We start from the raw sequence: 27,949 nt of genomic DNA, 5'->3' as shown, positions 1-27,949 counted from the left end.
AGGACATTATATGAGAAAACTTCATGCCCTCGTGTGTTTCCGTACCGTAATACACGTACATATGGAATACAAAATAGGTATTATGATCGCCAAAGGCTCGCATGATATAATTGCTTTTTTCTAATGTATAACATTTACGATACGGAAACACACTCAGCTAATACTCTCTGTATATACAGAATTGAAATTATGTCAAAGAACAAAGTAAAGAAATTAGAAAAAAACAATATGTCGCAGATAGAAGTCAAAACAATCCATTTCACAATCTTATTTTTCTCTGTTCCGCAACATATTCTTTTCCAGTTCTTCGCAAATGCATCTATTTCTGAAACAGGTAGGGTGTCTGTTTACAATAGTTGTCCAAGTATTGGATTCATAAATGTGGTCAAAATTGTTTTCAATGAAGGAAAACATCATGCGCCTTCCGGTGATTCGAGCCATTTCCTGAAGAAACAATAAGCATATTATTAGAATATGTAAAATAAACGATTTCTTTAAATAAGTTGAATAGAATCAATTAACTATTCCAATTGAAAGATATTATAAGTGCGTTTGGTTTAACGCCGCTTTTAGCATTATCCAAGGCATTTTGCGGTGGTGGTATCAAAAACATGCTTTACACCTTTCGTGGGGGGACCCAGGTTCTTCAAAGCGTCGAGTAAGGAGTTTGACCATTACTTTTAGATCGCACCCTTAGAGTACTACGCCCACACAATGTTACCATATATTACCTTTTTGTCCACGCGATTGTCAGTTTCTTCTTCGAGTTTTCTGTACACAATACCACAGATGTAATCCTGTTGACAATTAATGGCGTTATATTAAGGCACATGATGAATTCCTTGTTTTCTAAAAAGACCATTATAACTGTTATTTTTGTTAAATACTCCCAAAACAAAATATTCAATATTAATGCCTAAAATTGTGATGTAATCCTCGACCTTATCAATTTCCTAGCAACGTCTCTGTAAAAGCCAGGTCACAGAGCCTGACAATCCCATCTAATTAGATCGTGGTATGTGGAAAAACTCACCAGACAAGGCTTGATGTTGTAGTACATTATTCGTATCTGAAGCTGTTGTCAGGAAAACATTGTTCTTTACCATTTCCAAGTATTGAAATATGACTAAGTTAATATGTACAAAATCAACTTTCAGGCCATATCACGAGGGATTCAGAATATATCTTTTCACTGCCCAAACACCCAACACATAATACATATTTGATACCTCAGTTCAACCAACCAGACCCCGTTTCACAGAGCGATTTTCAGTACATGTTAATGGACAAGAATAATGACAGTCGCAGGCCTTAGGCCGCTTTACAGTCGTGAAACTTTCGGTTTTAAGTTTCTGGAATTAACAATCGAAGCAAAGGATACACTTGGCGAGTTGGTCAATTGAAAGTTCACAAAGATGTTCGTTTCCAAAATATGCTCAAGGCTATATCTTCGAACCCATTTCACTACTTTCCTGACTTTCTGTAACAAAACATAATACTTTTAGGCTTTGATGATTAAATGTATGGAAAAATTACAGTTTCTAACTGTTTATATTATGAATTCCCACGAACTGATAAAGTGTAACTGTCACTTAAATCAATAATGATATGGTCAACATGGTCACATGGTCAACACGAGATTAGTTTCCCGAAAATAACTCCCAAATGTGTGAAAGGTTTTCATCACATCTAAATAGTAGATCAAATGCGCAGAAACATTGCAGGAAATACGGAAGAGAAATTATGGATGTCAACTTCTATATTATAAGGAAAACAATGTTTCGGAGTATATGCTTACTTCTCCATCAGGTGAATGAATGCTAAGAGGCAGACAGTATACATATGAACATGTAAGAACAACAAAAGTTATAAGATAACAAAAAGTGGAACCTTAATAAGGGAAGCAAAAGATAATTGGCGCTGATAGGTGATAAGCAATAGACAATGGAAGCCAACACTTTACAGTAGTTAGCGCTGGTAGTATGGATAACTGGAAGCCAGGGCTTAAATTATCACTGAATGGTAATTGGCAATGGACATTGGGCAAACCGGAGGCCGGGGGTAATTAGCACTGATTGGAAATATACTGAACTGCAAAAGAAACGTCAACATGCATAGATATATGAGAAACCATATTTGTCAAAACACTGTAAACATACTTTGAGATCTAGACATATTAAAAAGATGAAACTTGGCAAAACTGTTCATCAGGGTTGAAATTAAAGTGTCAAATGTTCTTAAAGTGATATTACAACACCAGTCTCTGAGAAAATGGCATCACAAGTCAGTATCTCCTGTGTCCGACATGTGCATTGATGACTGCCGTGCAACGATGGAATGGATTAGGCGGTTGATGAAGGCCATAGGCACTTGAGCGCACACTCTGAGGAACGCCTGACGCAGTTCAGCTGCAGTTGTCGGCCTTGGTCGGACGTCATTCAGCCGACTTTGAATCTCGCTCCACATGTGCTCAATGGGATTTAAATAGGGATAAGCAACTGCATGGTTCGTCACAAGTTACACGTTAACAGGTTACAGATTGTTCATTCATAGTCCTTGTTGGGGTAAGGATCGCAAATATGCAGCGGATAACTATATAGAGCATATAGAGTTCACAGAGTATATCTATCTCACTTTTTCCTCTACTGGGATCTCGAACAAACCAAATCCAGTGGGATCGGACACTTACCAAGCCGGCAGCCGGCAGCCATCTTGTCGATCGCCTCACCCCCTAGAGCCACCCCACGGACAATACGGGTCTCATCTCACGAGTCGCTAAGTCTCCTTTTCTATCTCCCCTCCCCTCTAATTTACTTATAGTCTCACATTAAATCCTTATTGATTATATTGATTTAAAGCTTAACTTCTCACTAACTATTCTATTTTATCTATTGTTTTTTCACCCCCCAGTGTCATATCATCCATTCATTGTTGTCATCTAGCCCAAATGACATCCACAACCCCTACACCCACGTCCCCTCATACAGACTCCATTTTCACAACACCCATACATTCAGATACCCATTTCCCAGGACTTACGCCCACACACAGCCAAAACCCTGTCCCCTTCGCCTTTGGGCTCGATTTCCAAAAATTCTCTTTCGATCACCCCCATAGTAACATCACCTCCCCAAGCACTCAACCCCCCCTACCCCCCACCCCCCTCAACCACCCACCAACAAAACAAAACCAGCCCCCAAACCCCCAGCCCCAAAACCCACCAAGCGCCCACACCACTCCCCTTCAGACTCACCCCAAACAACCCAAAATATTATGCGCCAAACAAACACCACCCTCCACTTCAACTACCGCCCAGGCAACAGCACCCACCCAAATAAAATTTATATTACTAGCCTTCTCAACCACATCCACACCACTAAACGACACTTTCTCAAATAACAAGTTTGCCCTCTGCCTCCAAAAACCCCAAATGACATACAAATACGTCAACAGATGCGGCAGAGGGTTCAAGGTCACATTCCCATCGCAAGATACACTAAATCAAGCTCGCAGACATCCAATTATAGACGGTCTAAACATCATCACATGGCAAACTCCAAAATGGCTTACATCAATACAAGGGGTCATATACATAGATCACAGGGACACACAGGAAGATATATTGGAATACATACACACAGCAAATCAACTCCAAACACAACCTGAAATTACAAACTACAAAAGCATTAACAACAGAACACCCATACCAGACAGAAGAACACTATTCCTCACGTTTAAAGCCACTACACTACCTACACACATAGTCTTTGGAGCCCTCAAATACAAAATTAACCCATTAAGGACCCTTAAATCCAAAAATCCCCTATTACCTACCCCCCAACCCCTCCTCTATGTGCCCCCCCCCCCCCCCCCCCCCCCCCCCTCTCCTGTCCCCTCACCCTCCCCTTCCATTCCCCTACCAACCCAGGCCCCTCTACAAACACTTTTCAGAATAATATATATATAAGGAATGAATGTTATCCCATCTCGGGGCCAAGAAATGTAGGCCAAGAAATAGGGGAACGCATGTGCATTTTAATTTGCACGGAACTCAAACGTGCATCGGGTTACCATGGCCGTTGCCGTGATGCTTTTGGGGGATCGGTTTTATTGTCATCTGTTTTGGGTTTTTTTATCATCAAATTTAATTTTTCCGGACAAGGTAATGTTAAATTTTAGATACTTTGACAAAAATACCAGGTATTTATATGACAACTTTTCATGCAATGTTACTTGGGGTGGAATGGAATTAGCAATCGACAACTGGAAGCCAGGGCTTAAATTATGACTGCTTCGTAATGAGCAATATACATTGGGCAAACGGGAGGCCGGGGTTATTAGCACTGATAGGAAATATAAGGGAAATAGCAATCGACAACTGGAAGCCAGGGCTTAAATTATCACTGCTTCGTTATGGGCAATGGGCATTGGGCAAAAGGGAGGCCGGGGGTAATTAGCGCTGATAGGTGAAAGAATGGATAAAGCAATGGGCAAATGGAAGCCAGCCAGATAATTAGCACCGACAAAGATCAAAGCAATAAGTCCCAAGAAGTTGACATCAATAAATTCTCTTCCTTGTGTATCACTTTTAAATGCCTTTCAAAGACTTGATTTCAGTGATAAACACTGACTTTATAAGATGAAATAAGCAGGCCTCTTTCAAGAAAGCGATAAACCCTTTCCGTATTCATAAGAAATCTCTGTCATAACATGATTGCGGCTCCATAATAATAACATAGAAGGTGGCATGTAACTTCAGTAGCTAGTTTACACAGTACGGAACACAATATTAAACGATAGATTTCCACCGATCAGTGAAAATAACTATTTTGAACAATACCGTTTATACCATTCAATTGAGTAAATGAGTGAGTTGTGTTTAAAACGCTACTTTTAACAGTATTTTCCAGTTATATAACGGCGTGTTAGCTTAATGTGGGAGGAAAACCTGAAGTGATGCAGGTTTCAGACGTTTACCACTTCGGTGAAACGAGCACGGATACCGTTCAAGGAATCGTGTTCAATTTGTAGATATGTAAACGTGAATTAAGTTAGAAAACTATTCTAACTAACTGGTTAATACAAACACAAGCATCATTCATGTGACTTTCTGTGAGACGAATGATATCGAGGGGCCAACAGAAAGGTCATTTACATGATAAGGAAACACATATAAACACTGATCAAGTTCTAGTCGCCAAATGTCAAAGTCACCACATAAACCCACAGTTCAAATCAAAGGCACATTGCAAATTAATTGTGGTTTTAATTTAATTATCAATTTGTTGTTTATTGATAATGTACTCACCCAGCGGTACAGAACGACCCAGCTTATCATGTGTGTTATCGTCAGTCCTGGTACGAGCCCAAACCACATAAATGTGGCATCAAATAAAGGATTCACTTCCGTGTGAACTATTGCGACAATGAATGTTATGAATAAAAACCACAACACTAAACCAATGCCGCACAGACTCCAAAACCGACTTCTGAGTGAGAAGTACTTCATACTCGCTGATTTGTTGATGACATTCTTCGCTTCATAATATGCTCTTTCCGCAAACTGAAATGAAAGGGATCTATCAACAACGTTAGTGTATTGTAAGTATTAGACTTTGGTTTCACGTTTGTTTGAAAGTATTCCAGTTAAACCCCAAAGAGTCAGATTAATGTCTGAAAGTCAACAGTGATGCAGATCGTAGACGTATTAGCTGTAGTTATAGTGTATAGGTTAGTGTGAAGTGTAGTGTATAGCATTAGTGTTTGGTTTTAGTTTTGTTTGTTTGTTGTTTAACGCCGCACACTGCAATATTTCAGTTATATGACGGCGGACTGTAAATAATGGAGTCTGGACCAGACAATCCAGTGATTGACAGCATGCGCATCGATCCACGCAATTGGGATACAATGACATGCATCAACCAAGTCAGCGAGGTTGCCCAGCCGGTCCCGTTAGTCGTCTCTTACGACAAGTATTAGACGTGTAGTAGAAATAGTAGTATTAGTTGAGTATGGCATTGATATTAGTAAGAGTAGTAATACCGTTAGGTAATTACAAGTTAGTGAAACTAAGTTTTAAAACTTTATTTTGAGAGTTTGTCATTTCTACTTCCACTGGTGCATGTCGTGTGAAATATGGGCGACTGTTAATATGTTGAATGTTTCATTTAATAATCACCTTGCTACCAAGTTGGCGAAGCTTCAACCTTTGATGTAGGTCAAGGTCTCGAAATGACCACGCAGGCCCTCTGCATACAGACTTCATATTTTTTTCACCACTGATTCTGACAATCAGTCCGTTCAACGTTCCATCAAAAGATAATAAATGTGATTCGGGACACTTGTCTAGCGGAGTTGTTTATATTCATTGTTTCTTGCCAGTATGTATGTCCCCTCGCAATAAACGTGGGCACACATATGTCATACGGAAAATAGGTGCTTTAACCATCTTATGGTAAGTAGAGACGTTCATGACATTTAATCTCTATTTGTAGTGAGTTGGTTAGGTTAAACGCCAATTTGAACTGTATTTAAGTTATATCATGGGGTATCTGCTTGACGTGCGAGGAAATCAGATCTTTGACGTTTACCACTTTGGTGATGCCCACGAGCACATGTGTGGTGCCTTATTGTGTCTTGATCTTTTGCACGTAGCTGGTACTCGTGGGTTTCACCAAACTGAGGTTATCCTTTCACATTAACAGATTGTGTGTTTGCTATATACTTGTATGTAGACCTTTAGTAACTCCTACGATCGGGACAACACTGATACAATAACACAGATCAGACTCGTTGTGATTGGAGTGAGTGAGTATGGTTTTACGCCGATTTTAGCAATATTCCAGCAATATCACGGCGGCGTGGTGATTGGAGCATTGTCGTGTCCGGAAACCTGTTCGATGCAAGCACCACATCATTTACATAGTTTAAATTTTGCAGCGATTCATATACAGTTCACCCTTATTCACATACATGTCAACTATGTAAATGATTTGGTGCTTGCAATTATCATATATATTTCATATACAGTTCACCCTTATTCACATACATGTCAACTATGTAAATGATTTGGTGCTTGCATATATCATATATATTTCATATACAGTTCACCCTTATTCACATACATGTCAACTATGTAAATGATTTGGTGCTTGCATATATCATATATATTTCATATACAGTTCACCCTTATTCACATACATGTCAACTATGTAAATGATTTGGTGCTTGGATATATCATATATATTTCATATACAGTTCACCCTTATTCACATACATGTCAACTATGTAAATGATTTGGTGCTTGTATATATCATATTCATTTCATATACAGTTCACCCTTATTCACATACATGTCAACTATGTAAATGATTTGGTGCTTGCATATATCATATATATTTCATATACAGTTCACCCTTATTCACATACATGTCAACTATGTAAATGATTTGGTGCTTGGATATATCATATATATTTCATATACAGTTCACCCTTATTCACATACATGTCAACTATGTAAATGATTTGGTGCTTGTATATATCATATTCATTTCATATACAGTTCACCCTTATTCACATACATGTCAACTATGTAAATGATTTGGTGCTTGTATATATCATATTCATTTCATATACAGTTCACCCTTATTCACATACATGTCAACTATGTAAATGATTTGGTGCTTGCATATATCATATATATTTCATATACAGTTCACCCTTATTCACATACATGTCAACTATATAAATGATTTGGTGCTTGCATATATCATATATACTTCATATACAGTTCACCCTTATTCACATATATGTCAACTATGTAAATGATTTGGTGCTTGCATATATCATATATATTTCATATACAGTTCACCCTTATTCACATACATGTCAACTATGTAAATGATTTGGTGCTTCCATATATCATATATATTTCATATACAGTTCACCCTTATTCACATACATGTCAACTATGTAAATGATTTGGTGCTTGGATATATCATATATATTTCATATACAGTTCACCCTTATTCACATACATGTCAACTATGTAAATGATTTGGTGCTTGCATATATCATATATATTTCATATACAGTTCACCCTTATTCACATACATGTCAACTATGTAAATGATTTGGTGCTTGGATATATCATATATATTTCATATACAGTTCACCCTTATTCATATACATGTCAACTATGTAAATGATTTGGTGCTTGCAAATATCATATATATTTCATATACAGTTCACCCTTATTCACATACATGTCAACTATGTAAATGATTTGGTGCTTGCATATATCATATATATTTCATATACAGTTCACCCTTATTCACATACATGTCAACTATGTAAATGATTTGGTGCTTGGATATATCATATATATTTCATATACAGTTCACCCTTATTCATATACATGTCAACTATGTAAATGATTTGGTGCTTGCAAATATCATATATATTTCATATACAGTTCACCCTTATTCACATACATGTCAACTATGTAAATGATTTGGTGCTTGCATATATCATATATATTTCATATACAGTTCACCCTTATTCACATACATGTCAACTATATAAATGATTTGGTGCTTGCATATATCATATATACTTCATATACAGTTCACCCTTATTCACATACATGTCAACTATGTAAATGATTTGGTGCTTGCATATATCATATATATTTCATATACAGTTCACCCTTATTCACATACATGTCAACTATGTAAATGATTTGGTGCTTGCATATATCATATATATTTCATATACAGTTCACCCTTATTCACATACATGTCAACTATGTAAATGATTTGGTGCTTGGATATATCATATATATTTCATATACAGTTCACCCTTATTCACATACATGTCAACTATGTAAATGATTTGGTGCTTGCATATATCATATATATCTCATATACAGTTCATCCTTATTCACATACATGTCAACTATGTAAATGATTTGGTGCTTGCATATATCATATATATTTCATATACAGTTCACCCTTATTCATATACATGTCAACTATATAAATGATTTGGTGCTTGCATATATCATACTCATTTCATATACAGTTCATCCTTATTCACATACATGTCAACTATGTAAATGATTTGGTGCTTGCATATATCATATATATTTCATATACAGTTCACCCTTATTCACATACATGTCAACTATGTAAATGATTTGGTGCTTGTATATATCATATATATTTCATATACAGTTCAACCTTATTCACATACATGTCAACTATGTAAATTATTTGGTGCTTGCAATTATCATATATATTTCATATACAGTTCACCCTTATTCACATACATGTCAACAATGTAAATGATTTGGTGCTTGCATATATCATATATATTTCATATACAGTTCACCCTTATTCACATACATGTCAACTATTAAAATGATTTGGGGCTTGGATATATCATATATATTTCATATACAGTTCACCTTTATTCACATACATGTCAACTATGTAAATGATTTGGTGCTTCCATATATCATATATATTTCATATACAGTTCACCCTTATTCACATACATGTCAACTATTAAAATGATTTGGGGCTTGGATATATCATATATATTTCATATACAGTTCACCCTTATTCACATACATGTCAACTATGTAAATGATTTGGTGTTTGCATATATCATATATATTTCATATACAGTTCACCCTTATTCACATACATGTCAACTATGTAAATGATTTGGTGCTTGCATATATCATATATATTTCATATACAGTTCATCCTTATTCACATAGATGTCAACTATGTAAATGATTTGGTGCTTGGATATATCATATATATTTCATATACAGTTCATCCTTATTCACATACATGTCAACTATGTAAATGATTTGGTGCTTGCATATATCATATTTACATTTAGTACTAACTACTAAATGACTTTATCGCGCATATCCAAACCATGGGCTAATTACGTCTGTAACCCAATCACCCCTCGTAACTCAATCACCCCGGGCCACCACTCGGCACCGTGCCCGGGGAATAATCCCGCGCAAGCATCATTCCGCCCTTTGTTAGTCCGTCATGAGCGAGCAGCCCTTCCCCAAGTACACACGTGTGTCACTGTATCTAATCGCTTTCCCATTTTACGTTTCCTTTGTACCCAGTCGCGAACGTTTCGCCGATTACGCTTTGAATGAGTGCTTAAAATGACACATCATGTCAAATTGATCATGTTCAGTTCCTTCCTGATGAGTGTCTCTTCTTGTCATTCAGTTTGCACATTTATGATGGCTTGCCATTCTCTTAACTTTAGAACTTAAACTAAACTCAATTAAAGTCTCTGACAAAAACCTTGTCTACTGAAAATCAACTTCCGAAACATGAAACTTTAACAGTTCAGAATTCACACATCACTCGGTTTCGATCAGACGAGATGGCTTGTTGATGACTCGGCCAGATCGTGTTGTAGTACCTCTCTGCTGTGCTTCGGGAGTTGTCAAGCAAGTTGTAGTTGTTGCAGGCTGGTTAGTTGTAATGCGAGGTGTGTTGTCATGAGGAGTAAGGAGGAGATCACGGCGATTTCGTCTCAGTCTTCCACCTCCCTCTGTTTGCACAAGGTAGGATCTTGGTGCTACCTTTTGCACTATTTTACCTTTTGTTTTCCAGTCATTATTTGTGTCTCGATAAACTCTCACACTGCTACCTGGTTCTAACTGGGGTAGAGGTAGAGGAGATGCTTTCTGGTCGAAGTAGTACTTTTGTTCCTCTTTCGAAACCAGCTTGTGTTTGATGACTTGATCTGGATCAGGTGTACTTGACTGAAGGAGATCTTTCTTCAGTGGGAGATTGGACCTGATTGTCCGATTCATTAACAGCTGTGACGGAGAGAAACTACCAGCTAGAGGTGTGGTACGATAGGCGAGCAGTCCTAGATGAGGATCTTCCCCACTGTCAATGCACTTTTTCAAGATGTTTTTGACAGTCTGGACTGTGCGTTCTGCAAGACCGTTTGACTGGGGGTATTTAGGACTAGATGTAGAGTGTTTAAAGTCCCATTCAACAGCAAAATCTGCAAATTCTGCACTTGCATAACATGGTCCGTTATCACTGAACAGTTCAACTGGTGAACCATGTCTGGCAAATATGGATCGTAGTGCTTTGATGACGGCTTGGCTGGACTGATTTGGCAAAGCAATGACTTCTGGGAAGTTAGAGTATGCGTCCACAACTAAAAGATAGTCTTTTGAGTAGAGTTCAAAAAGATCAGTGGAGACATACTGCCATGGCTGAGTAGCTACTGGGTGAGGTGATAGTGGTTCAGGTTGATGACGATGACGATAGTTCAAGCACGTCTCACATCCACTTACCATGACATCTACGTCATGATTCATTCGAGGCCAGAATAGAACTTCTCTAGCTCTCTGCTTGCATTTTTCTTGACCCAGATGTCCTGCATGTATTTTCTGCAACATCAGTTTCCGCATACCTTTGGGAACGACGATGCGGTTGCCTTTGAAGACTACTCCGTCAATACATGAAAGTTCATCTCGATAATTCCAGAAATCATCCAGGTTTCTTGGGCACTGTGAATGTTCATTAGGCCAACCTGTCAAGATGATTGCTTTTAGAGCTGTCATTTCTTGATCTATGTTGCTTTCTGCTCTGATCTGTGCGAATCTGTCGGTTGACACCTGCACTGTTGACAAGATACTGTCAACATACATTTGTACATCTGCTTCAGTTGTACTGGTGGGTGATTGATCACTAGGAAAGTTCCTTGACAGGGTATCTGCTGCATACATCTCTCGACCAGGAGTGTACATTACCTCCATGTCATATTTCTGCTTTCGAAGACGGAAACGTTGAATACGTGGAGGACAGTCATTCAGAGCTTTCTTGAAGATGGGAATCAGTGGTTTATGGTCAGTTTCTGCGAGAAACTTTCTCCCATACACATATTGATGGAACCGTTCAGCTCCAAAACACATTGCTAGTGCTTCCTTCTCGATCTGTGCGTAGTGAGTCTCTGCAGTGGTCATCGCCCTTGACGCATATGCTACTGGCATCCATGCATCTTCATGTTGTTGCAGCAGTATGGCACCAAGTCCATGTTTTGATGCATCTGTAGACACTTTGATGGGTTTCTTGGTATCATAGAATTGAAGAACCGGTCTTTGTGAGATGAGGCTTCGAAGTTCTTCCCATGATTTGTCCTGTTCATGAGACCAAGACCAATGACTGTCTTTTTCCAACAGCTGCCTAAGTGGTGCTGATTTTGTTGAGAGGTCTTGAATGTACCTTCCTAGGTAATTAACCATCCCAAGGAACCGTTGCAGTTCCTTCTTTTCTGTGGGTTTCTGAAGATCCATGATGGCTTTCACCTGACAGCTCAAATTTTTCTAAGATTTTTTCAACTTTCTGTTTATCTTCCTCTTCAGCCCATTCAAAAGAATTAAATACTTCTCTGGCATTTTCTCCAATGCAATGCAGCAATAAAGATGACTTGTATACATCAGGTTTGTTTTTACCATCAACAGTAATGGTGTAGTAGCATTCCCATGCTTGCTTGAAACGGCGCCAGTTTTCACTCACATTTCCAGCAAGTTCCAAAGGTTTGGGAGGCTCCAAGTTATTCATTATTGTTGTCAGTAACTTCTTTGATGGGTAGACTTACTTCTGACACCATGTAGTGGTTTGTAACAATAACTGAAGAAAGGTACTTCGTGTTAAAAAGCCCTTTTATTCAGACCATGTGGTCAGCATGGTGGCCATCTTGTTACTACTCAAGGGGGAGCACTCTCGTTGGCTTAGCTGCTAGATACTGCTTGGGTATGACTACTTAATATAGATTAATGGACTTCTGTTGACATTAACACTTATCATTACAAATACCATCTATTCCAACACTCGCCGTATCGCATTTACACAATCGCGACCGTTTCGCCGATTACGCTTTGAATACCATCTATTTCAGCACTCGCCGTATCGCATTTATTCCGCTCTACTCCCGAACTTCACCCTCGGGACAATTTACGCTTGTGGAATACCAACTCACCACCCCGACTTTTCGTGATGCCTCCCCAGAGAAGAGCAACCGTCAACCACAAGCTTGTGAGGGGAGCCAAGCAGGCCAGGACAACCAGAAGACAAACCCCGGGAGTACACATTGTACAGGAGACAACAGCTGATGGTGAGTCTGCCAATTACGGAAATATCGAAGGTGGCAACAGAATTAACGTACAATCGGCGCAGCTTGTAAATGCCGCGCAGGTTGCCAACTCGGCTACCCTGGTAAACGAGCAACTGGGAAAAATACTCCAGTTGCTGGAACATTCAGCGCCCGGCCCGGTTAGCGCAAACCAACAGGTAAGGCTTGGTTTTAGTTCTCCCGCCATTTCGCCCAACATAGGGAGAATCCCCGATGCGCACAACGAGGCCGACGGTGACGCGGCCCCAGCCAATCACATCGCCGGATACGGGGATTTCCTTTCCTTCCGTGCGGACGGAATAGACGCACACGTCAAACAACAGGTGAGGGAAAAAATCTGGCGTGGCGAGTATGTCGACCTCGGCACAATACTACCAAACACCGAGGGAAGTCACGAGGACGGTACGATTACCATGGCGTATGACTCCTCAGGTAAGGTAATTTTTAAACCAATAAAACAGCAACCAAAGCGCCTGTCCCTGGCAAGCTGGACTTCAGCTTTCCACATTTTCATGTGTACTTACGTTAGTAAGCACTCCGAGGTCCGCACAACCCAGGGGTTGCTGTCCTACATGGAAACCATAAGAACGGCGGCACTTCGATTCGGGGGGGATGCCTGGTCAACCTACGACCAACAATTCCGACACAGAATGTCAAGGGACCCCTCACGACGCTGGGACAACATCGACGGGGAGTTGTGGCTGAAGTACATGGTAACACAGCCGGTACTACAACCAGAATCAGGCGGACGGGGCGCAATGACACGCGTACAGGGGGACATCGCCAGTCAGGTATGCTGGGATTTCAATAAATTTGGCTGTAGCAGGGTCAACTGTTAGTACACTCACAAATGCGGTAAGTGTGGCAAACATTCCCATAGCTCTAGGACCTGCTTTCGAGGGAATGGGGTCCAACCGACCCCATACAAGCCCAATCAGCCCTTTCCTAACAGAAAACCAGCCGGCAAGGCAGGTAAATTCAGTGGCCCCTTCCCCCGTGGATCTCAATGAAATGGCACCCTGGTTACGCCAATATGCTAGGGTCAATTACAGAGATGCAAATTATTTATGGGTAGGTTTTAGCTTTGGCTTTAAGCTCGAGTTCCAGGGAAGCCGCACGGGTCGCCTGGCACGAAACTTGCGATCAGCCACACACCAAGATACGGCAGGCTACGTGAAACAAAAACTACAAAAGGAAGTCGACCTTGGCAGGATGGCGGGCCCCTTCAAGGACACCCCTCTAGACAACCTCCAAGTATCTCTAATAGGCCTGGTGCCCAAGAAGCAGCCAGGATATGGTCAGCACCTGGGTAAGCATGCGGAGGAATTCCGTCTAATTCACCATCTATCCTATCCCAGGGGTAAATCTATAAATGACTTCATAGACACAGAGGCCTGCTCCGTTGTGTACGCCAGATTTGATGAAGCTACCCAGATGGTGCAACAACTGGGAAAGGGAGCATTACTAGCAAAATTCGACATTCAGTCGGCAACAAGGGAAATCCAAGACATCCTGTCAACAGGTAACATCAAGGTCACAAAAAGGGCCCTTCAGTCCCTCATAGGCAAGCTTAACTTTATGTGCAGGGCTATACCAATGGCAAGGGCATTCAGCCGCAGGCTAATCGATCTGCTTAGCAAAGGTAAGCAACCATTTCACCACATTAGGATTACCAGCTGGGTCAAGGAAGACCTACAAATGTGGTTAACATTTCTTACGAGTTATAACGGCATTTCAGTGTTTCAGGACCAACTATGGGTGGACAGCGATTTCCTCCAGCTGTTTTCAGACGCAGCGGGTGGCGCCGGCTTTGGGGCCTACATGCAGGGCAAATGGTTTAACGGCGCATGGCCACCCCAGTGGGTGACGGATGGAACTACACGGGACTTGACGCTCCTGGAGCTGTTCCCCATCACACTGGCCATCCAAATCTGGGGCAAGCAACTCGCAAACAAAAAGGTCCTCTTTTACTGCGACAACCAAGCCGTTGTAACAATAATCAACAAGCAGTCAACCAAGGCCCCCAGAGTGATGAGCCTACTCCGTCGCCTAATCCTGCAGTGTCTCCGATATAATATTATGTTTAAGGCAAAGTATGTATGTTCCACTGCTAACACTATTGCCGATGCTCTCTCGAGGTTTCAGCTCAAACGCTTCCGAGAGGCAGCACCAGCCGCGGACCAGAACCCCACACCTATCCCGTGCAACATATGGCTGATCTGAGGCAGGAAGCCGGCAGACTCCTACAACAATCTCTGTCTACTAATACATGGGCCACTTACCAAACAGGCATCAATGCCTTGCACCAGTTCCGGTCCGCACACCAGCTACAAGAGGTGTGGCCAGTCCCGCTGGATCAGGTCGTAAACTTTATTGCTTATCTGTCAGTCACTCACCACTCCCCTAACACAGTCAAGACTTACATTGCAGCGCTGTCTTCACACCACAAATTCCACGGGCTCACCGACTGTACAAACCATTTCCTGGTAGGCAAGATTGTAACCGGCTTACACAAATCAGCGGGCCGACCAGACACCAGAAAACCGATCACTGCAGATCTGCTGCAGGTAGTAACCAACAATCTGCCTCACGTATGCTCATCAGCATATGAAGCCAGGCTGTTCAAGGCAGTCTACTGCACAGCATTCTTCGGTTTCTTTAGGGTTAGCGAACTCGTCCAAACTGGACCCTCAAAAACAGGTTGCGCCATCCAGAATTTAAGCTTCTCGGGCAACCCCCAGCAGCTTTCAATCCATTTACCACACTCAAAGTCTGATCAGTACAGGATGGGGACAACAGTTACAATGTCACCTATACCAGGTAATCCGCTATGTCCGATAGTCGCCATCAAGCACTACCTGGAGGCGCGCCCCTCCGGCCCACAACATGCATTCGTCCACTTTGACCATTCCCCCGTTACAAGGTACCAATTCCAGGCACTCCTAAAAAAGGCCTTAGCACACAGCAACATAAACACGGCCTGCTATTCTTCGCACTCCTTCCGCATTGAGGCAGCCACATCAGCATCCATGAACGGGGTGCCTGAACACCTCATACAACAATACGGCAGGTGGAAATCAGATTGCTACAATGCTTACATACGCTTACCAACAAATTCAATGTTGCACAATTAAATCAAATAGTCTTTCATGGTACTTACTACACTTCTTATTGTTTACAGTTTGGATGGTGGGATCCAGCTACATGGCCAGGGCACGGCAGTACTTGCTCCTGAAGGGCACCAGCCCGAACCAACCGAGGATGCTATGGCTGGCATGAGGGGGGATGAGGTGGAAGGAGCTGGACACCATTCTGGATGCACAGGTCAAGGCGACACGGCGCAGCCCCAGAGCCCTCATCATTCACCTGGGCTCCTGACCGCCTCCGTGGTCTTGTGGTAGAGCGTCCGCCCGGAGAGCGGAAGGTCCAGGGTTCGATCCCGGGCCGCGTCATACAAAAAGACGTTAAAAGATTGTACTTGTTGTTACCCTGTCTGGCGCTCGGCATTAAGGGGCTAAAACAAGGACTGGTCGGCTCGGAGTCAGTATACTGTGTCTGAGTGGGGTATTCGTGTTAAACTGCGGCATGGTATCTCAGTGAGCTAGCACTATAAATCGGCATCAGTCCGGACTAGTACAAGCAGCCACACACACACTTACACGTGCATGCACGTCGCTATATAAGTGCAATAATCTTGGATGCGACGTTAAACCCAATTTCACCTCACCTCACCTGGGCTCCAACGACCTGTGCTCGGTCAAAGGCAGCCAACTCTACCTTGACATGGTGGCATCAATTCTTCGGATACAACTCCAGCTTCCTGACACCAAGATCATCGTATCCTCAATGCTGCCCAGGCGCTACTGGCACGATGCCAGGGATCCACGAAAGATCGAGGGGATGCGGAAGAATATCAACCGCCGACTGACCAACCGAGTCAAAGAGCTCGGCGGTACAACAGTGCCACATCCCCAGATCCTGGCATCTGACAAGACATGGTACGCCTGGGAGGGCGTCCACCTCAGTGACAAAGGACTGTGTGTGTTTACGGACAATTTATTGCATGCCCTGGCGCTCGTTTTGCGCCAGTAAGGATATTATCTCCACAGGTTAGTGTTTCCTTTCAGTACATAAGCAAGCCGGGCAACAATGCTATCTCCGCGTATCGCGTGGCCGTGGGTGTGGGGTAGCACTCTGGTGCTTTGTGGCGGGGTTCTTGTGGGCTACACTGCTAGTAACAAATTAACTTGCTTCCAAATTAATACTCGTGCTTAAGGCTACCTGCTTTTCAGCGGGAACCTTTCCGGGGTTACCTGCTTCTCAGTGGGAACCTTGTCTTTCCCGACTTTTCAGCCGGGGAATCGTAGAATAACATACGTTGGGGCAAACAGTTGCCACGTATATGGGCCCGGCGGCGGAAGTCGTCTTGTCAAGCGGTAGCTGACAGTTGGGTCCGCGGCGGGAGCCGCACAATGGTTTTGCAAATGGGGCCGGGCAGTGGGATCTGCTTTGGCCGGCTACCTGGGGCCGGGCAGCGGCAGTCTGACTTAGGCCAGCAGCGTGGAGCTGCTTTTGGCAACGTGGGAGTTGCCAAGCAATGGTAGCGTTTAAATATGCTACCGTGGGGGCCGGACAGCTGTAGCAGTCTCAGGCCAGCAGCGCTAGCTGCAATCGCCGTCGGCCACGCGCGTGGCCATGGCAACGGTAGCATTTTTGGTATATACAATTAGCAGCTAAGTAGCCCACTAGTACCTGCACACCCTCGGCCATTTAACCCAATCTCATCTTCTGTTTTATTACAGGCACGGGCACCAACGGCTCGGTGGCCCGTGCCTCTCCTTGGCATATCGCGGGATAATTACATTTAGTACTAACTACTAAATGACTTTATCGCGCATATCCAAACCATGGGCTAATTACGTCTGTAACCCAATCACCCCTCGTAACTCAATCACCCCGGGCCACCACTCGGCACCGTGCCCGGGGAATAATCCCGCGCAAGCATCATCCCGCCCTTTGTTAGTCCGTCATTCGCGAGCAGCCCTTCCCCAAGTACACACGTGTGTCACTGTATCTAATCGCTTTCCCACCCACCCACCCACCCAGCTTGCCACTCCTTTTTCTTTCCTTTTCAGCCTGACGTGTCCTCTTCACCTGGAATGCTAATCACTTCTTTTCTTCAGCGTTTATTCTATTACAGGTACCAGCAGAGCGGATTGTATATATGTAAATAAACCTGTACATATGTAAAATAGGTTTTCAGAGCGCTTGTATATATGTACATACTTCTAAACGATTCTGATATATGTAAATAAACATGACTTCTTAATAGCTGTATATCTGAATATTATATGCAATACCTGTCTCAACAATAAACTATGTCGAGGTGTGCGGGGTTCTTGTGGGCTACACTGCTAGTAACAAATTAACTTGCTTCCAAATTAATACTCGTGCTTAAGGCTACCTAACAGTTGCCACGTATATGGGCCCGGCGGCGGAAGTCGTCTTGTCAAGCGGTAGCTGACAGTTGGGTTGCTAGCTGCTATCGCCGTCGGCCACGCGCGTGGCCATGGCAACGGTAGCATTTTTGGTATATACAATTAGCAGCTAAGTAGCCCACTAGTACCTGCACACCCTCGGCCATTTAACCCAATCTCATCTTCTGTTTTATTACAGGCACGGGCACCAACGGCTCGGTGGCCCGTGCCTCTCCTTGGCATCTCGCGGGATAAATATTTCATATACAGTTCACCCTTATTCACATACATGTCAACTATGTAAATGATTTGGTGCTTGCATATATCATATATATTTCATATACAGTTCACCCTTATTCACATACATGTCAACTATTAAAATGATTTGGTGCTTGGATATATCATATATATTTCATATACAGTTCACCCTTATTCACATACATGTCAACTATGTAAATGATTTGGTGCTTGCAAATATCATATATATTTCATATACAGTTCACCCTTATTCACATACATGTCAACTATGTAAATGATTTGGTGTTTGCATATATCATATATATTTCATATACAGTTCACCCTTATTCACATACATGTCAACTATGTAAATGATTTGGTGCTTGCATATATCATATATATTTCATATACAGTTCACCCTTATTCACATACATGTCAACTATGTAAATGATTTGGTGCTTGCATATATCATATATATTTCATATATACTTCACCCTTATTCACATACATGTCAACTATGTAAATGATTTGGTGCTTCCATATATCATATATATTTCATATACAGTTCACCCTTATTCACATACATGTCAACTATGTAAATGATTTGGTGCTTCCATATATCATATATATTTCATATACAGTTCACCCTTATTCACATACATGTCAACTATGTAAATGATTTGGTGTTTGCATGTATCATATATATTTCATATACAGTTCACCCATATTCACATTCATGTCAACAATGTAAATGATTTGGTGCTTGGATATATCATATATATTTCATATACAGTTCACCCTTATTCAAATACATGTCAACCATGTAAATGATTTGGTGCTTCCATATATCATATATATTTCATATACAGTTCACCCTTATTCACATACATCTCAACCATGTAAATGATTTGGTGCTTGCATATATCATATATATTTCATATACAGTTCACCCTTATTCACATACATGTCAACTATGTAAATGATTTGGTGCTTGCAATTATCATATATATTTCATATGCAGTTCACCCTTATTCACATACATGTCAACCATGTAAATGATTTGGTGCTTCCATATATCATATATATTTCATATACAGTTCACCCTTATTCACATACATGTCAACTATATAAATGATTTGGTGCTTCCATATATCATACTCATTTCATATACAGTTCACCCTTATTCACATACATGTCAACTATGTAAATGATTTGGTGCTTGCATATATCATATATATTTCATATATAGTTCACCCTTATTCACATACATGTCAACTATGTAAATGACTTGGTGCTTCCATATATCATATATATTTCATATACAGTTCACCCTTATTCACATACATGTCAACTATGTAAATGATTTGGTGCTTGCATATATCATATATATTTCATATACAGTTCACCCTTATTCACATACATGTCAACTATGTAAATGATTTGGTGCTTGGATATATCATAAATATTTCATATACAGTTCACCCTTATTCACATACATGTCAACTATGTAAATGATTTGGTGCTTGCATATATCATATATATTTCATATACAGTTCACCCTTATTCACATACATGTCAAACATGTGAATGATTTGGGGCTTCCATATATCATATATATTTCATATACAGTTCACCTTTATTCATATACATGTCAACTATATAAATGATTTGGTGCTTGCATATATCATACTCATTTCATATACAGTTCACCCTTATTCACATACATGTCAACTATGTAAATGATTTGATGCTTGCATATATCATATATATTTCATATACAGTTCACCCTTATTCACATACATGTCAACTATGTAAATGATTTGGTGCTTGCATATATCATATATATTTCATATACAGTTCACCCTTATTCACATACATGTCAACTATGTAAATGATTTGGTGCTTTCATATATCATATATATTTCATATACAGTTCACCCTTATTCACATACATGTCAACTATGTAAATGATTTGGTGCTTGCATATATCATATATATTTCATATACAGTTCACCCTTATTCACATACATGTCAACTATGTAAATGATTTGGTGCTTGCAAATATCATATATATTTCATATACAGTTCACCCTTATTCACATACATGTCAACTATGTAAATGATTTGGTGCTTGCATATATCATATATATTTCATATACAGTTCACCCTTATTCACATACATGTCAACTATGTAAATGATTTGGTGCTTCCATATATCATATATATTTCATATACAGTTCACCCTTATTCACATACATGTCAACTATGTAAATGATTTGGGGCTTGCAAATATCATATATATTTCATATACAGTTCACCTTTATTCACATACATGTCAACTATGTAAATGATTTGGTGCTTCCATATATCATATATATTTCATATACAGTTCACCCTTATTCACATACATGTCAACTATATAAATGATTTGGTGCTTGCATATATCATATATATTTCATATACAGTTCACCCTTATTCACATACATGTCAACTATGTAAATAATTTGGTGCTTGCATATATCATATATATTTCATATACAGTTCACCCTTATTCACATACATGTCAACTATGTAAATGATTTGGTGCTTGCAAATATCATATATATTTCATATACAGTTCACCCTTATTCACATACATGTCAACTATGTAAATGATTTGGTGCTTGCATATATCATATATATTTTATATACAGTTCATCATTATTGACATACATGTCAACTATGTAAATGATTTGGTGCTTGCATATATCATATATATTTCATATACAGTTCACCCTTATTCACATACATGTCAACCATGTAAATAATTTGGTGCTTCCATATATCATATATATTTCATATACAGTTCACCCTTATTCATATACATGTCAACTATATAAATGATTTGGTGCTTACATATATCATATATATTTCATATACAGTTCACCCTTATTCAAATACATGTCAACTATGTAAATGATTTGGTGCTTCCATATATCATATATATTTCATATACAGTTCACCCTTATTCACATACATGTCAACTATATAAATGATTTGGTGCTTGCATATATCATACTCATTTCATATACAGTTCACCGTTATTCACATACATGTCAACTATGTAAATGATTTGGTGCTTGGATATATCATATATATTTCATATACAGTTCACCCTTATTCACATACATGTCAACTATGTAAATGATTTGGTGCTTGCATATATCATATATATTTCATATACAGTTCACCCTTATTCACATACATGTCAACTATGTAAATGATTTGGTGCTTGGATATATCATATATATTTCATATACAGTTCACCCTTATTCACATACATGTCAACCATGTAAATGATTTGGTGCTTGCATATATCATATATATTTCATATACAGTTCACCCTTATTCACATACATGTCAACTATGTAAATGATTTGGTGCTTGCATATATCATATATATTTCATATACAGTTCACCCTTATTCACATACATGTCAACTATGTAAATGATTTGGTGCTTGCATATATCATATATATTTCATATACAGTTCACCCTTATTTACATAAATGTCAACTATGTAAATGATTTGGTGCTTCCATATATCATATATATTTTATATTCAGTTCACCCTTATTCACATACATGTCAACTATGTAAATGATTTGGTGCTTGCATATATCATATATATTTCATATACAGCTCACCCTTATTCACATACATGTCAACTATGTAAATGATTTGGTGCTTGGATATATCATATATATTTCATATACAGTTCATCCTTATTCACATACATGTCAACTATGTAAATGATTTGGTGCTTGCATATATCATATATATTTCATATACAGTTTACCCTTATTCACATACATGTCAACTATGTAAATTATTTGGTGCTTGCATATATCATATGTATTTCATATACAGTTCACCCTTATTCACATACATGTCAACTATGTAAATGATTTGGTGCTTGCATATATCATATATATTTCATATACAGTTCACCCTTATTCACATACATGTCAACTATGTAAATGATTTGGTGCTTGCATATATCATATATATTTCATATACAGTTCACCCTTATTCACATACATGTCAACTATGTAAATGATTTGGTGCTTCCATATATCATATATATTTCATATACAGTTCACCCTTATTCACATACATGTCAACTATGTAAATGATTTGGTGCTTGCAATTATCATATATATTTCATATACAGTTCACCCTTATTCACATACATGTCAACTATGTAAATGATTTGGGGCTTGGATATATCATATATATTTCATATACAGTTCACCCTTATTCACATACATGTCAACTATGTAAATGATTTGGTGCTTGCATATATCATATATATTTCATATACAGTTCACCCTTATTCACATACATGTCAACTATATAAATGATTTGGTGCTTGCATGTATCATACTCATTTCATATACAGTTCACGCTTATTCACATACATGTCAACTATGTAAATGATTTGGTGCTTGCATATATCATATATATTTTATATACAGTTCATCATTATTGACATACATGTCAACTATGTAAATGATTTGGTGCTTGCATATATCATACTCATTTCAAATATAGTTCACCCTTATTCACATACATGTCAACTATGTAAATGATTTGGTGCTTGGATATATCATATATATTTCATATACAGCTCACCCTTATTCACATACATGTCAACTATGTAAATGATTTGGTGCTTGGATATATCATATATATTTCATATACAGTTCATCCTTATTCACATACATGTCAACTATGTAAATGATTTGGTGCTTGCATATATCATATATATTTCATATACAGTTTACCCTTATTCACATACATGTCAACTATGTAAATTATTTGGTGCTTGCATATATCATATTTATTTCATATACAGTTCACCCTTATTCACATACATGTCAACTATGTAAATGATTTGGTGCTTGCATATATCATATATATTTCATATACAGTTCACCCTTATTCACATACATGTCAACTATGTAAATGATTTGGTGCTTGCATATATCATATATATTTCATATACAGTTCACCCTTATTCACATACATGTCAACTATGTAAATGATTTGGTGCTTCCATATATCATATATATTTCATATACAGTTCACCCTTATTCACATACATGTCAACTATGTAAATGATTTGGTGCTTGCAATTATCATATATATTTCATATACAGTTCACCCTTATTCACATACATGTCAACTATGTAAATGATTTGGTGCTTGGATATATCATATATATTTCATATACAGTTCACCCTTATTCACATACATGTCAACTATGTAAATGATTTGGTGCTTGCATATATCATATATATTTCATATACAGTTCACCCTTATTCACATACATGTCAACTATATAAATGATTTGGTGCTTGCATGTATCATACTCATTTCATATACAGTTCACGCTTATTCACATACATGTCAACTATGTAAATGATTTGGTGCTTGCATATATCATATATATTTTATATACAGTTCATCATTATTGACATACATGTCAACTATGTAAATGATTTGGTGCTTGCATATATCATACTCATTTCAAATATAGTTCACCCTTATTCACATACATGTCAACTATGTAAATGATTTGGTGCTTGGATATATCATATATATTTCATATACAGCTCACCCTTATTCACATACATGTCAACTATGTAAATGATTTGGTGCTTGAATATATCATACTCATTTCATATACAGTTCACCCTTATTCACATACATGTCAACTATGTAAATGATTTGGTGCTTGCAATTATCATATATATATTTCATATACAGTTCACCCTTATTCACATACATGTCAACTATGTAAATGATTTGGTGCTTGCATATATCATATATATTTCATACACAGTTCCTCCTTATTCACATACATGTCAACTATGTAAATGATTTGGTGCTTGCATATATCATATATATTTCATATACAGTTCACCCTTATTCACATACATGTCAACTATGTAAATGATTTGGTGCTTGAATATATCATATATATTTCATATACAGTTCACCCTTATTCACATACATGTCAACTATGTAAATGATTTGGTGCTTGCATATATCATATATATTTCATATACAGTTCACCCTTATTCACATACATGTCAACTATGTAAATGATTTGGTGCTTGGATATATCATGTATATTTCATATACAGTTCACCCTTATTCACATACATGTCAATTATGTAAATGATTTGGTGCTTGCATATATCATATATATTTCATATACAGTTCACCCTTATTCACATACATGTCAACTATGTAAATGATTTGGTGCTTGCATATATCATATATATTTCATATACAGTTCATCCTTATTCACATACATGTCAACTATGTAAATGATTTGGTGCTTGGATATATCATATATATTTCATATACAGTTCACCCTTATTCATATACATGTCAACTATGTAAATGATTTGGTGCTTGCATATATCATATATATTTCATATACAGTTCACCCTTATTCATATACATGTCAACTATGTAAATGATTTGGTGCTTGCATATATCATATATATTTCATATACAGATCATCCTTATTCACATACATGTCAACTATGTAAATGATTTGGTGCTTGCATATATCATACTCATTTCATATACAGTTCACCCTTATTCACATACATGTCAACTATGTAAATGATTTGGTGCTTGCATATATCATATATATTTCATATACAGATCATCCTTATTCACATACATGTCAACTATGTAAATGATTTGGTGCTTGCATATATCATACTCATTTCATATACAGTTCACCCTTATTCACATACATGTCAACTATGTAAATGATTTGGTGCATGCATATATCATATATACTTCACATACAGTTCACCCTTATTCACATACATGTCAACTATGTAAATGATTTGGTGCTTGCATATATCATATATACTTCACATACAGTTCACCCTTATTCACATACATGTACTTATATCAAGTGTAAGGATTTATACAGTTCACCCTTATTCACATACATGTACTTATATCAAGAGTAAGGATTTATTAATCAATTACATGAAATACCATTTGAGGTCTACCGAAGTATTCGTGAATACAGTACCTGTTCTGTTTTCTTTAGCTTCGATTTCAGGAACTAGATACTTCATTACGCCTGAAATAGTGAGAGCAAGGTTAAAAGGAAAGTAGACTGCTCAACTAATCTACCCTGAAGTAGTTAAGAATGGATGATATCACAACAAGAATGGATTGTTTATTCCATTGAACATTGAATCCAACTCTCTTAAGAGAGTTATGACCTTATATAGGCAAGGCATTCTACTGTTAGCTGATAACTGAGCCGAAGAAACGAAACTAGGAATGAAGGTTCAATTCAGGTAGATTTCGTGTCACATGCCTCAAGCATCATAATTGCTAATAATGACTTTTTCACACTGTTACTTATATGTGGAACATACAGGTTTTAAGCAAACTGCAATATTGATAAAGCACTGGTAATAATGATTTCACGATTTTTTGTCATAACAATTGTTCATATAGATGTGCCATTATTACCAGTGCTATACCATTATGCTTTGCTTGTATGTTTGTTTGTTTGTTGTTCAACGCCGCAGTCAGCGATATTCCAGCTATGTGACGGCGATCTGTAAATATTCGAATCTGTAACAGACAATCGAAACCTCGATATTGTGAGCAACGATGCACGCCCTGAGAGTACGATGAGAGGCAATCAACGAAGTCACCGAGCCTGACCACACGAGCCTGGCCACACGAGCCTGGCCATCCGAGCCTGTCCATTCGAGCCTGACCATCCGAGCCTGACTACCCGAGCCTGACCACACGGGCCTGACCACACGGGCCTGACCACCCGAGCCTGACCACCCGAGCCTGACCACACGAGCCTAACCACACGGGCCTGACCACCCGAGCCTGACCACCCGAGCCTGGCCATCCGAGCCTGACCATTGGAGCCTGACCATCCGAGCCTGACCACACGAGCCTGACCACCCGAGCCTGACCATCCGAGCCTGACCACCCGAGCCTGACCACACGAGCCTGACCACACGAGTCTGACCATCCGAACTCGCCTCGTACGACCAGAGTAGGTTGCCGGGACCTATTCTAACCCGGAGTCAACACGGGGCCATTTATACAATGTAAAACATAATTCATCGGGAGCATATCTGAAATTACATGATTGATCCATATTGTTTTCAGTACATTCCCTGAACTATGACTTGATTTAAACAACACACATATAGTGTATCATTCATTCAGGCAAAAGGCATTATAATAGCATTAACTGTGTTTCAAAAGTAAAATCATGTACATACGAGTATCTTCATCAAAACAGCGTCGGATTCTGAAGACAAAGTCTTCACCGGAAGGAACATCAATGTAATTCAGCGTCTTTAAAATTCCTGGAACATCACATTCACTCAACATGACTGGAATTATCTGGTTTTCTCTGTTTTCAACTGAAACTCCAAAAGCTAAGTTGCGTTCAAATTCGCACCACTGACTCTCGATGGCAGCAGGAGAGAGAATGAACACGACCTTCATGGACTTCAAAATTCCTCTTTGTATTTCAGCTCCAATCGCATGACCAGGAATGAAATCTCGTTTTGGCCAACAGCATGTCAGCCCACAATGCTTTTCCATTGCAGTGACCAGTTGCTCAACCCACTCCACTTCATCTGGCTGATCAGTACAATAGGATATAAATAAATGGTAGTCTTTGTCCTCAGGAAGTGGAGGTATGTCAAAATGGAGGGGGTTTCTCTCTAAGTCTTCTTTTCTCCTTGCTGCTCTCTCTGCCAAAATACCTTCTTGTAAGATTTTAAAGTCCTCCTCACATGTTGGCTTATTCTCCATACCTGAAAATCTAAAACGTGTTCATATATGAAAACGGATGCATGCACTATCTGAACATTAACTTGGAGTCCTGCATTTTGTTTGTCCATGGACCACCAAAACAATTCATTGCCCTTGTGTCGATTCTAAAGATACCTTACAGTCTATCTCACTAC

The 27,949-nt window shown here is 39.0% G+C and overlaps 1 protein-coding gene across 1 annotated transcript; it reads right to left on the bottom strand.

Annotated features, from left to right (window-relative positions):
- On the bottom strand, positions 1 to 27,870 carry LOC139455842 (uncharacterized). Its single transcript, XM_071237389.1, has 8 exons — positions 27,254 to 27,870; positions 26,025 to 26,073; positions 6,179 to 6,311; positions 5,309 to 5,563; positions 1,382 to 1,480; positions 1,034 to 1,069; positions 732 to 797; positions 1 to 444 (listed from the first exon to the last, which is right to left on the bottom strand). The coding sequence occupies exons 1-8, from the start codon at positions 27,792 to 27,794 to the stop codon at positions 268 to 270; spliced, it is 1,356 nt and encodes a 451-aa protein (XP_071093490.1). The 5' UTR covers positions 27,795 to 27,870; the 3' UTR covers positions 1 to 267.
- Between the last annotated feature and the right edge of the window lie 79 nt (positions 27,871 to 27,949).

The sequence above is a fragment of the Haliotis cracherodii genome, unplaced genomic scaffold (assembly GCF_022045235.1).
Source record: "Haliotis cracherodii isolate W230 unplaced genomic scaffold, xgHalCrac1.p SCAF_11, whole genome shotgun sequence".
Lineage (NCBI taxonomy): Eukaryota > Metazoa > Mollusca > Gastropoda > Lepetellida > Haliotidae > Haliotis > Haliotis cracherodii.
The sequence above is the reverse complement of the archived record's forward strand: the minus strand, read 5'-3'. Positions and strand labels throughout refer to the sequence as shown.

What these genes read in the sequence shown, in the direction of transcription:
- LOC139455842 (XM_071237389.1), bottom strand. Translation starts at nt 27,794, where the DNA reads ATGGAGAATAAGCCAACATGTGAGGAGGACTTTAAAATCTTACAAGAA. An exon ending in TTCGCCAACTTGGTAGCAAG is followed by an intron (nt 5,564 to 6,178) that starts GTGATTATTAAA and finishes CTTTCATTTCAG; the next exon opens with TTTGCGGAAAGAGCATATTA. An exon ending in GGGTCGTTCTGTACCGCTGG is followed by an intron (nt 1,481 to 5,308) that starts GTGAGTACATTA and finishes GTTTTGTTACAG; the next exon opens with AAAGTCAGGAAAGTAGTGAA.